General features: G+C 38.4%; 1 protein-coding gene across 30 annotated transcripts in view; it reads left to right on the top strand.

Annotated features, from left to right (window-relative positions):
- The window catches only part of Hdac9 (histone deacetylase 9), an 832,819-nt gene that overhangs the window by 499,612 nt on the left and 320,105 nt on the right, over nucleotides 1–13,102 (top strand). For 28 of the 30 annotated variants that reach the window (XM_031355577.1, XM_031355564.1, XM_031355562.1 and 25 more), the window contains 3 exons: nucleotides 8,136–8,258; nucleotides 11,033–11,243; nucleotides 12,033–12,250. In XM_031355577.1, coding sequence (XP_031211437.1) covers nucleotides 8,136–8,258; nucleotides 11,033–11,243; nucleotides 12,033–12,250 — 552 coding nt within the window. The remainder of the gene's footprint in view (nucleotides 1–8,135; nucleotides 8,259–11,032; nucleotides 11,244–12,032; nucleotides 12,251–13,102) is intronic. The other 2 variants (XM_031355560.1, XM_031355573.1) reach the window with 2 other exon arrangements.

Below are 13,102 nucleotides of genomic sequence, written 5' to 3'. Positions count from 1 at the left end.
AGTAGTAGTAAAGATGAAGGGTCTTGCTTATGAGCTTCTTTGAGCTACTTCAAGGCTAACATTCAGACTTCTATACTAAAAGATCCTCATTAGTTTCCTGTTTCATACTACCTTGTCATTTGCTAATTCTTTTTTATTATACCCTCCAAAATACGATGCAAGATAGAATACTCTGTGGGTACTTATGATCACACATGTAAGTAGGAATTTTAGGGGTTACACTTATACCCCCATGTTGAATGATTTTCTATATTCTGTAGTTCTTTAATTAATTTCCAAGAAAAAAATCAATTTGATCCCAAGTAGTAAGTTATTAACATGATTCTCAGTAACCACAAGAACACTGATTGATAGGTTCTGATTAGTCCTAGGGCTATTCGTACCCTCGAAAAATGACAGCATATGGCACTACATTCAACAGCATAGATAATTCTAAGATGCAGTGTTGATAACTCGCCTTTGGGTCCTTAGCTGCTTGCTCACATTTTATTAGATTCAGAAAGAGTTAAAATATCTGCATGGGCATTTTTTAGTAAAAGAGTGAGGACAACATGTGGGGTTTGATTACAGTTCAGGTGAGAGGACAAAGAATGTGGTTTGAGAGTTGCTAAGTTACTAAATGCATCCATTCACTGATCAGGTGATGATGATGATGATGATGATGATGATCATGATTTTAAAACCCAGAAAGAAGTGTTGGTGAAAATATAATGGCAAAATTGAAGGTTTTTCCTCTTCTGATTCTTTGTGACCTACAAAATTTTCAAGATTGTCTAATTTTAAACATCTATGTGAATATATGTGTGTATAGCTGTGTACATGCATAGATATAGCCAAAATGGAGAGTGTAAATCAAGACATTTTACTTAGTTTATTTCTGAACCTTATTTGTACAAACTAGGTTTGGATCTCCTTCCTCGCTTTTCAGCTAGCTGTTGAGCATACTCTATCACTGAAATTCTCTCCTTCCACCCCCACCAGTCAAAAAAGAAAAACAAAACAAAACAGAAGGAAATGTGATTTAATGGAGTTTAGAGGGTAGAGGGATTTCTCCAGGTCAGTGGCAGGACATCCACTTTCAACGCTCACAAGGCTAGTTCAAAAGCAAGCGGTGACTTTCCTCATAATGAATTAATTGTGTGCCTGAACTGTGGTCCAAAAGGCCAGGTGGGCAGACCTTTCTGCACCGATGGGTAGCCTCTCTATGGCCCAGAACCAAAAATACAGCCCTGATGGCTAACACGTGTTTTGTGCTGTATTACATTCACAGAGCTGTGTCCTGTAATTCAGTCTGGAGAGGTAGGGAGGCTGCAGAAGTGAGGCAGACTGTCAGCAAATTAGCATCCTAGCTGTGACACATTACCACCTAGAGAAAGTAGACACAGCCAAGTGTGCAATCACTTAGAATTTGCTGTGCAAATTTTTTTTTACATTTATCCTGTAGGATTGATAATAGAATGTGGTTTCACAGCAGCAGAAATTTATAGATCAACATTATAGTATTTGATGCTAGAACCCTCAGTTATATAACTTGCCATTTACAGAATATCCTACTTTGATGAAATTACACAAGTAGGTTTTCATCTTAAAGGACTAAAGGTCTCACGTTCATAGTCTACCAGGCATACAGAGCGAGCTAAAGCCAGTCTGTTCAATATTGTGAAAACCTGTCTTAATAGGAAGAAAAGGAAAAGAGAGTTGAGTGTGTCTCTAAGTGGTGCAGTCTCCACATAGCACACAGAAGGTCCTGACCAATCTCAGTCACCAACTTAAAAAAACGCAGCAAGGTGTAAATGGCTCTCTCTGTGCCATGCCTGTAAGGAGAGTATAATATCACCGAATCCTCCAGACCACATAGAAACGAATGGGATTCTATTTGCATTTGCTGCTCAGGAGACTGGAAAAGGCACACCTAAAGTTCTTGAGTTTTTGTATGAAAATGATTTTGTTTTCTATCCTATAAGTCGCAAGACCCACCTGATGTAGATGAGGCAGAGGCAGGAATGAATGGGAATGTACTCTTGATTGCAACTCCAGACACACAGTACAGTGGATACCAAGGTAGTCTGTCGGAAGGCAGTGCTTGAGCATTGATTACTATATAACCAACTGCTTGGTCAAGTTGCCAAACTTCTCTTAGTCCTCAGATTCCTGATTGATTAAAAGGTAGTAATTATGGGTTCCTGCCACCTTGTCGAGTCAGTGTTTGCAAGGGAGGTAGTACATTCGGGAACAGGGAAGGAGTCCATTTTGTTATTGTTATCAGCGTGGACTCTTCGTAGGGAAAACTCATTAAGTTGTTTGTCTTTGGGCCAGCAGCTCTCACATGAGAATGCGTCTCCATCTGCTCTGACCACTTCTGTTCCATTCCTTCTATTTTTTACATATGCTCAGTCCCAGTATCCAGACTGTTGGAGCTACTTGCTTTATTCCTTTTGTAAACTTGGTTGGGAAGTAAATCCTCAAGCATTTCTGTTTCCAGCTCCCATCAGAGACGTCTATGGCCATCGAGTTCCTTGGATTGTTAATACTGTGGACCTGTGGGTTTAAATATGTTTCCGTGCACATCAGCACTATGACTCCAGATTTGGTAGATTTACTTGATAGCTGTCTTAACAGTAGCCAACCTGCTGGTTGGTGTCCATTTAAATATTAGTGGCTGCCTCTGCTGTTATGTTTTAAAATGATTTTTTTCAGGCAAGAACAAATGACTAAAAAAAAAAAAAAAATTCTAATAATTAGGGTGAAGTGTTCTAAGATCACCACCAGAAATGACATTTGCCATTGCACCAGCCCCATTTCTCATCTACTGGCTGTTTGTATCCATCAATATGATATTTGCTGTGCCGTCTCCATGTCTAAGTGTGTATCTCAGAGCTATAGTTTATATGGAGCAATTAAAACTTGTCCCCCACTTGGAAAAAAAGCTGTGATGACACAATAGTTGCATGAGCCACTATTGCAAAACAAGATCTTTTATAAAATATAAATTTAAAGTTAGCGAGTCAGTTCCCAGAGCTTTTAGCAGCTCAGCAGTACTTGCTGTTTTTTCCAGAGGACTCAAGATAAGTTTCCAGCACCAATGTTGAGTGGTGCACAACCCCTCATAACTCCAGCTCCAGGGGGTCTGACACCTTCTTCTGACTTCTGTAAGCACCCATAGATGTGCACATATGCACACATACACTTAAATAAAATTAAAATTCCACCTTCCCGTTTTTCCCCATGGAGTCTCACTGGATATATCAACCACATTCCAAGGAAAGTCTCATTCATGCCAGCGTGTAGCTGGCCAACACATAGACACACACACACACACACACACACACACACACACACACACACAAAATAACGCTCCATGTTTCCATCATGGGCTCTTTGTTGATTTTGTTTTGGCTTACCTTGTTTTGATTTGTTTGTTTGTTTGTTTTGATTTCCATTCTTATTTTAATTTTTGATACTTTTTTGAGAGAGAATAAATGGAGAAGCAAGGATAGGAGAGAGAAAACATGAACTTAGGTGAGTTGTAAAGAGATGGGAAGAATCAGGGAGGATTTAGGGAAGCAGAAGAATGCAGTATATGAAAATTATTGTTATTATCATACTGATTTTGGTCTAATATTTTATAGTAAAATGATCTTCAGTGTAAAGTAAAAAATTAAAACCTGGAGAGTTTCACATTTTAAAAATAACTCCTCTTTATTATGTGGAGCTTTGTATCTTATTTTTTTCTGAAGGAAGCGTAGAAAAGAAATACAATCTTGAAAAGTGTGGCTAAAGCCATACACAAATATTAAGCCATTGAGGGAGCTTTTAAAATGTAGCAGTCTTGCTTTTAAATAGTCTACAATTTTAAGTCAAAGCAACCTGACCTAAGTATGCCCTCCTATAGGCCATCCTGACAGATGCAGATGCTACCTCAAAACATAGGCCGGCCTCTCTGTCTTAGACTGGAGGCACTGTTTCCTAGGAAAGGTAGGTGGCGGTCTGCATCACAGCCCACGCATAGCAGAGCTCAGATGAGAACTGTGAATAATAACTATTTCAAATACTTCAAATCAAGCCAAGGAGTCAAAGAGACGTCCTTTGAACTACTCACCTCCGTTCCCTGTCCCCCTCTTTTACCCACTCTCTTTGTGCATTGCTCTTCCCCTCTGTGTTTCTTGTCTCTGGGGCAGTCATGCTTTCCTGTGGTTTTGCCTGTACTTTGTGTGTAAGTTTTGTCCTGGGACCTGTGAATTTTAGAGAATATGAGTGGTGCACTGTCATTTACCTTATTCTATTTCTTACTTTTATCACTACCCATGTGTTTTACATCCAGCAGTAACTTACAAATGCTTTTAATCACTATAAATTCCATGGTGCCTGCTGCGCCATTTTATCTACTCAGTCCTGTTTCTTAGCAAGAAATGCTAAGGAGTTTATCCACACCATTCTGACTGCTTCATGAGAGATGTCGTGGAAGTTCCTACATCCAGTCAAGGCTTCTGTAGGTCTATACTGTGTGCTTAGTTCTGGTTTATATTTTGAATTGTTGGCCAGAATAACTGTACCTGTCTATGACACCCCTTTGGCTTCCTTCATCCAGAACGTTGACAATGGCCATTTTTCTAACTTTTGTTAGTTCTCATCTTTGGGGAGATTCAATGCCTTTTGTTTATTTAAACCAGTAGCTTCTTAATATCAATCGCTGAATGAATATCTCCTCTGATAGACAAATATTTTTCAGCTTATGTGTATCTTATTCATCTGTAAAATATCCTTCCAATTGATAATATCATGAAGAAAAAAAAAAAGAAGTTAAATACAGTTTTGAAAGATCTTACTAAAATGTGACCCTCTCACCTACCTCAGCTCTAGGCTCCTCCTGTATGTTCCTGTTGAGTTACGAGTTACCCATGAAAGCCTAGATTCACTTAGACATCTCTGTGCCATTCAAAAGTTTTAATTTTAATATAATAATAGTGGATACAACAGTCCATTGATGCTTGCTCTCCTCTCTCTTAGCAACTGACTAGCATGTATGGTTGAAGGGGCTGGCTTCTTTGCCTGCCCAGCACCTAAAAACATTACCCAATACTGATGAGCTAATCATTAATGGTTTCATAAAGGTTATGTGATAGCCTTTCATTTAATGTTTCTAGTCCATTTCTCTACAGTATTAAGTTTCCATTTGTTGAGATGTTTTATGTTGAAGTCATCTTTCCAATGTTCCAAGCTGTGATATGTTGACATCTCAGCAGTGTAGCACCAAGGATGGCCCCAAGCTCTTTCAAGGCCACCTTCTGGGAAAGTTCTGTGTTTTTCCTGTAGATCCCTGTGAGCTTTTCACAATGCTGAGGTTGGGGAGCACATCAGCCTAAGAGAGCACAGGTTAATATCTATGTACATGGCTCTGCACACTCTGCACTTAGCAATAATCGAGAATACACTTTTACATTTTATTAAGACACATTGACCCAGAACAGATAGACCACTCCCACAAAGAACCTAGCTGGGCACAGCTGTACTCAAAATGACAATCTGAAAGGAAATGACTGTCTCGTTTTACAAGTTATGATCTGAAACACTGGAAACCTCCATAGACTCTCTGTACATTTCCTTAGGTACAGTTGTGAGCAATAAGTAGTGCCCACATGCTGTATGATTAGTTGGTATCTGAGAAGACCAACCATAGGCATGGGAATAGGGAATATTTCTTGAATTCCAGGGAATATTAAGGAATGCCTTGTGTGGTTTGTAGATCCTTGTGTGGTTTGTAGATCCTCCTGTCTGTAAGATCACCAGGTCTGTCTTCTTAAGAACAGACCCCTTTTCTTCTCTTCTCTTCTCTTCTCTTCTCTTCTCTTCTCTTCTCTTCTCTTCTCTTCTCTTCTCTTCTCTTCTCTCCTCTCCTCTCCTCTCCTCTCCTCTCCTCTCCTCTCCTCTCCTCTCCTCTCCTCTCCTCTCCTCTCCTCTCCTCTTCTCTTCTCTTCTCTTCTCTTCTCTTCATAAGCCTTAGAGTTTCTCAGGCACAACATGAATCTTACTTGTTTCTCCTGCCTGTATTCCTCAGGGAGGCAGCTGTACGGTAGGACGCATGTGGAGATGACCCTGCTGGTTTCACTGGGAGAGTGAATGCTTCATATTCTTCCGTCAGTCTTCTTATCTGAACTATGATCATGAGGTCGTTTGGGAGTATTAGTGATGCTAACCTCCAGGGCACTGATAGACACTGGAAATCAGTATGCCAACGTGAGGGATGGAGCCACAAGAATTTTATATTGAACTTCTAGAGCCTGCCATCCCAGAGAAGGAATATCAACAAATCCCTTTGTGTCAGACAAAGCCCATGTGAATAGCCTGCCAACTGCTTCCACCACATCTGAGGAAAAACTCAGTTTCCCCCAAGTTGTTGTCTTCATGTATGGGGTGGGTGGAAGGGTATAAAAAAGTTATCTCAGTTACACAAAAAAAAAACCTTGTCCCTGAGCCTATGCCATTCTCCTGTCATGGTTCCTGTCAAGCCACTGCTGTAGGAAGCAGTCACAAGTTTGAATGGTTAAATCTCAATTTAAGTTCCTATTTTTTTCTTTTCTATGAATACATATGAGTAGGTTATTCCTTTATTTTAAAAGAGTATTAGCTGCCAGTAACCTAATAAAACAATTTTACTTGCTTGTATCTTTTGTGGTTCATGCATATGCTCTATACTAAAACTGACTTCAAAGCCAACTGTGTAAAAAAATAACTGCTTGTTATTTTACTTTGAGCAGATATACAACTATTATTGATAGCTCCTAAAATAAAATTATAATCCCACACATTATAATTTAAAAATCTTTCCCAGTAATTTTCATGCTTTGGGGTTTTAGACAGCTTCAATTTTGCCATATAAATGCAATGGTGCATTAATAGTTCAACATAACACATGATTTTCATGCATGAATAGCTGACATGTTCTTTTAAGGAGAAACACAGCCTGAGGTAGATATCTACACTGTACTAGGGAAACTTCACATTAAGCTTCTCCTTGTATTATGTTAAGGCTCAGGCTCATCTCCAAACAGCTGTATGATTGAGATAACGTTTTGGAATAACATCCTGTGTTTTGGTGGCACGCCACTCTTCAGTGACATTCCGAGGTTGCATTGCAGTAGCACATGATATTTTCCCTTGTTAATTGATATCCCAGGTTTGTCCCGAGGAAAATCTACAACTCCCCCAAACATGCTTGACAAGTTATTATATTTACTTTAGTCAAAGCCCGTGTGTGCAATATCTCTCTTGGAGGTGGTCTATTATTGGAGTCCCATATGCTTTTTGTTTGGGAAGAAAGCAGTCACTGTGTTCTACTGTAACATGGAGTATTCTTTTTCAGGATGTTGTACCCTGGGGAACCATATCAGGCCAGAGTTCCCTAGTCTAATAAGACCTTTGTAACTCTTATTGTATAAAAGATCTGGGAGTTAAACAGAAGATGTAAGTCAAGCACAGTTAGCCACATGTAGAAACACATTTCTCTTAGTGTTGGATTAAAAAAGTATTTGTTTTAAAAAACACTGAGATGCCAAAACATTGAGTATATTTCAGTGTAAATGAATATTACTGTGGAATAGAGATCTCATAAGAAATTTTAAATTTAGTTTTGAAAGTATATGTTGTAAAATAACACCAACCATAGTTTATTAATATTTTATATTAAACTGTGATAAATATAGAAGCCTTATATAGTGTTGCTTAATCTCCTGTGAGTTCCCTCCCAGTAAATGAAATAAAACTATGGTAAAATCTATGACTAGTTGATGAAATTATTCTTCCTCCTTGTTGTATGAAAAAAGTTTATAAATGCTCATCAGAGTCACCAATTGGGATTCTTGTATATTTCCGGATAAATATTTTAAAAAATCAATATTTTCAAAGGAATTTTTCACGATAAACATAGAAATGCTGTTATCATAGTTTATAGCTCTCTGATAATATCTTTCACTTGAATTCTATACTATACAGCTTTAATATAGAAACAAACAGTAAGTACTTAATGTTTTTCTTCATTGTGATCGTGTAGAAACTGCTTTATGAAATTTGAGCATTTACTAAGAAAACTGATGACTTTGTAATGTTTTGAGAATCTCCTTTTCTCCTTTTCTTAACAGCAGCTGGTTCCACAGCAGCGCATTCTAATTCATGAAGATTCCATGAACCTGCTAAGTCTCTATACCTCCCCTTCCCTGCCCAATATCACTCTGGGACTTCCAGCAGTGCCGTCCCCACTCAATGTGAGTCATGGTGCCCCTGAGCAAGCAACACCTTGTACATGAACTCACTTCTATTACTTAAACATTTAGACTTAAGAACCTTGTTAGCAAAAGTATCCCCAACATGATTTGCTGTTTTCTCTTTTGATCAAAGGCACTCAGTTTAGTTTCAAATTACAGAATTGCTTCATGTGATCATAGGCGAATAACTTACTTGGGTAACGATTTTTAATATTAACATTTAGTAGTTTTCGCATGTAGTCTTAGTGCCTCCAACCTCCTCCCTGTGAAGGAGAGATTATGGTCCTCAATTTTACAGATGAGGAAGCCAATCCTAGGAATTTTAAATCCCAAGAATACAGACCCGTTTTTAGTGAGTGCCAGACCTGAGCATCCCCCAGGCCAGAGCTTAGAGGTTCAGCCTGTGGTATATCACAGAACATGTTTATAGAAATAGTTTTGTGAGGGACTTTATTTGGGGAATTCACTCATTCTGTAGTGAAGAATACCTATCTGGAAAGGCTCCCCAAGAACAACATTTTACTATTCCCAGGAGACTTCAATAGAATTACTTAGTTTAAAAAAATCTTGGCAGCTGAAATAGAATCTTCAGGAGAAGTAATTGTCCTAGTATAAAGGAAGACAAAAATAATAATTTCATATACATTCTCTAAAATAATATATATTTTACATGTTACAAAATATTAATCAGCTTTACACAGGATAATTCATCACAGATGTTAGTAAATTAAACCATCCATACATAGAAGTCAGATGCTAGACACTGCTGGTAAGGCTGTCCCCACCCCTGCCACCAGTGTCAGCACTCAGTGTCGAGCCTTCTCCTAAGTGCAGTATGTCAGACTCACATTTATCTTTGAGACAGATATTTTTATAAGATCTAAAATTTTATTACATCTGGATTATTAATAGGACATAATATCATCTCTCTATGATCATATACCATATGTGAAGAGAAGATCAATTTAGGATGTGACCTCTATAATCAAAGATTTACAAAAGAAAAGCATGAAAATCCTAAATCAATTACACTCTTGAAATTCCAAAGATTTGTAGAGTTGATTTTAATGAAATGTAAAATGGAAGTAGAAATGAAACCATAACTAAGACATGGGGGGGTCTTTAAATCCTCACTTATTAAAATTGTGTTTTTATTCCTCTGTCATTTATTTTAATTGTATGTAAATGCCAACCCCTGCACTTTTATGAGACACCAACTGGCATTTTGATGCCACTTTTTTTGTACTCTCACCCACCACATCTTGCTAGCTCACACATGTATCACTTTTAATGTAGTCAAAGAAATTATTTCCCCAAAGGACCATACTAAAGCCAGAACGTTTTATGTTTCAATGGCAATACTATTTGGTGCCATTGGATGAATAAACCAGTGTGGTTTGGATTAGTTTCATTTTTCTTTGCTTCCATTTTGGTGTGGATGAGGCCTTCACAATTAATTTCTCAAGCTTACCTCTGGCCAGCAGAAGGATCTTTAATATTCCCTCCCCCCACCCCCAAAGCACAGCAGAAGATTTTAAGGAAAAGAGGCTGGGCCAGGCATCACTTATATATTAAACATTGGATTGACCCAGTCTGTGACTCAGACAAACCATTTACCTCTCTGTCCTTCAATTTCTCCATCACTGAAAATTGTTTTGCCTCCCTGGTGCACAGCAATTTTGAAAGATGAAACATAAGTTTTGAAAAGAAACATGCCACATAATTTTCAGGCATTAGACTTCTGCTTTTGTAATACCAAAATGACCACCATTCATTAAATTTTTTGAATAGGATAATTCATTATTGCTCTTGATGATGTAATTATTATGGCATCATTACTGTGTTACCATGCCTTTCAAGTTCTTAATAACACTTTTATTTGATATCTGATTTCACTTGTAGTTTACTTTATTATACAAAAGTATCTGGGTTGTCATTTTTAATATTCAGAGATGTATGGATCTGTTATGAATTAATAGAAAATACATATTTAAATCAAATTCCTGTCTATTTGTACCAGCTTTCACTGAGTGAGAGAATTTTATCTTAAACTTAAATATTTGAAACGTATAGCTCTGCAAAAAATTAGAGGTGAGGTACGAATGTATATTTTGTGCTTTTCTTAAAATTCTAGAATTATAGGCTGCCTTATCTTCATCTATATAATAGCCTGTATTTGAATAAATTTTAACTTTCTAACTTACATTATACTCATAGTGTCTTTTTAAGTATTTTTAAGTAATCTTCCCAGTTAAAAGCCTGACATTTATTTTGACTTTTTGTTAAGTTGATGTATAGTAGTTGCATGTATTTATAGTTTGTAACATGGTATTTTGATCTGTATATTGAAATGAGTTAAGCTAATCAATGCATGCATTTACTTCCCATTCTTTAGTAAGAAGACTTAGTTACTTCCTAAGACATTTTTTAGTATATTTTGTTATTTATGTAACCATTAACTACCAGGACATAAACAAAACATGTAAACTTGTTCTTCCTGTGTAGCTAAAAGTTTGTGTTCACTTTCAGTTTTAATACTTAACACTAATTTTCCTTATGCTCCGTGCATTGATACTCTATTGCATTGATAAACAATTGCTAAATTGTTTCCAATGCCTCAACTGTACCTTTTGTTAATTCTTGTAGTGGTAAATGCTACAGTATTATCCGTTTTCCTCAGTATAATCACTAGGCACAAGAAACTTACATAATGACTAGAGTCCTGGCATTGGCAGGGATAAGGAGGACTAACATGTTATTCTTTCTTGACACAGGCTTCTAACTCACTCAAAGACAAGCAGAAGTGTGAGACACAGTTGCTCAGACAAGGCGTTCCTCTGCCTGGCCAGTATGGCAGTAGCATTGCAGCGTCCTCCAGCCATGTTCATGCAGCAATGGAAGGAAAGGCCAACAGCAGCCACCAGGCTCTCCTGCAGCACCTACTGTTGAAGGAGCAAATGCGCCAGCAAAAGCTTCTTGTGGCTGGTAATTAATAATGACACAATTTTCAGGCCCTTTAAGACTATTATCAGTGATCCAGTATGACATTTAACTCACAAGCATAATGGCAATTCCTGTGGTTGTACAAGTGCCAAATGTTTGGCACTGTGGGAGGAGCTATGATCATTATGTATTCCTGGTCGGTGGGGTTGGAGCTGGGAGGGACCCTTGCTATAGAACAGATTGCATTGCCTGTTGATGCTTCTACTGCAGACCTTATCCTGTTCCAAGCTTTTGAACCTTCCCGTCCCAGCCAAGCCCTCTTAAGTTATATGTCTGACAAATGCTTCTTGACTTCTCTTAAAATTATGTATTAGCGCATCTTTGTTCACACACATACACACTCATACTCACTCTCACACTCATACATACTCACGCATACCCATACTCATACATACAAACACACACTCACATTCACACTCACTTTCATATACACATACTCACCAGCACTCATACACACACTCACACACTCAAATTCACACTCATACACACACTCACACTCTTACACACTGACACACTCACTCACACACATTCACACTCACAGTCATACATTCATAGTCATACACACACACTCACTCTTACACTCTTACACATACACTAACACTCAATACACTCTCACACATACTCACATTTACACTCATACACAGACTCACACTCATTCACAGCCACTATCACACTTATACACTTACACGTACACACTCATACTCATATACACACTCTCTCACACACTCACACTCACACTGTGTTCACTCACATTCACATTTTGTTTTTCAGGTGGAGTTCCATTACACGCTCAGTCTCCTTTGGCAACAAAAGAAAGAATTTCACCAGGCATTCGAGGTACCCACAAATTGCCCCGCCACCGACCCCTGAATCGAACCCAGTCTGCACCTTTGCCTCAGAGCACGCTGGCTCAGCTGGTCATTCAGCAGCAGCACCAGCAGTTCCTGGAGAAGCAGAAACAATACCAGCAGCAGATCCACATGAACAAAGTAAGCCATGAAAGCAGAGTTAAATATTGTAAGCTCTGGTTTACAAAGGAAGGTTCGCTTTACTGGAGATGGGAGGAGAATGCTGGGACCGGACATAATTCGAAGATTACCATCCTTGCCCAGCCCTCTGGGTCAAAGGACAGGGTCACAATATCACTGTTCTCATTATTTTTATGTTCAGGAGACAGTTGAAGTAAAGTTGAGATCATGGGTTAACAATATGATTTAAGATTGAGGAGGTGTTTATTTAATTCACAGACACATTAGTCCTGTGTGCATAAAGCTTCATTTGTGATGCAGGGTAAATGTGTGGGCTGACAAGTCAGAAAGGTTACCCAGGTGTTGGCAGATAGGACAGTGGGTGTCAGCATTGTGTTTCTTGGCATCTAGATCATGCTTATTTTTCAGTATGCCTATTTCATTCCAAAAATCATGTGAAACCCTGATATGGGCTGAAATAACAATTATGGTCTGTACCATAAGACACTCACTCTGAGTTTCCCTACTAAAGCAACCACAAAGAAAGAGTGACTGTGGTACAATGCTCCCCAACCATACACGAAAGCATGCTGTGTGAATCTGTAGGGAAATGATCCCTCCGGCTTCTGTTCTCTGTGACAAACACTCATGCCCTGAAGGCATTACTGTTTGCTGATAAACAGATATACAGCTCAGCTTAGTAAAAGCTTTGCTGCAGTATAAAACACAAGGCCTTACAAAATAAGCCCTGGTGGAAGCAGAAGCCATCACTGTCCTTCATATCTTCATCAAGACAATAAGAGTGGGGTCTTCATCTTGTGCCAGCCTTACTGTAAGATTCCCTGAAGATGATCTTTTATTCTTGGGTCCCAC

The sequence above is a fragment of the Mastomys coucha genome, unplaced genomic scaffold, assembly GCF_008632895.1.
Source record: "Mastomys coucha isolate ucsf_1 unplaced genomic scaffold, UCSF_Mcou_1 pScaffold6, whole genome shotgun sequence".
NCBI classification, from domain to species: domain Eukaryota; kingdom Metazoa; phylum Chordata; class Mammalia; order Rodentia; family Muridae; genus Mastomys; species Mastomys coucha.
This window is presented reverse-complemented; position numbering and strand designations above follow the sequence as displayed.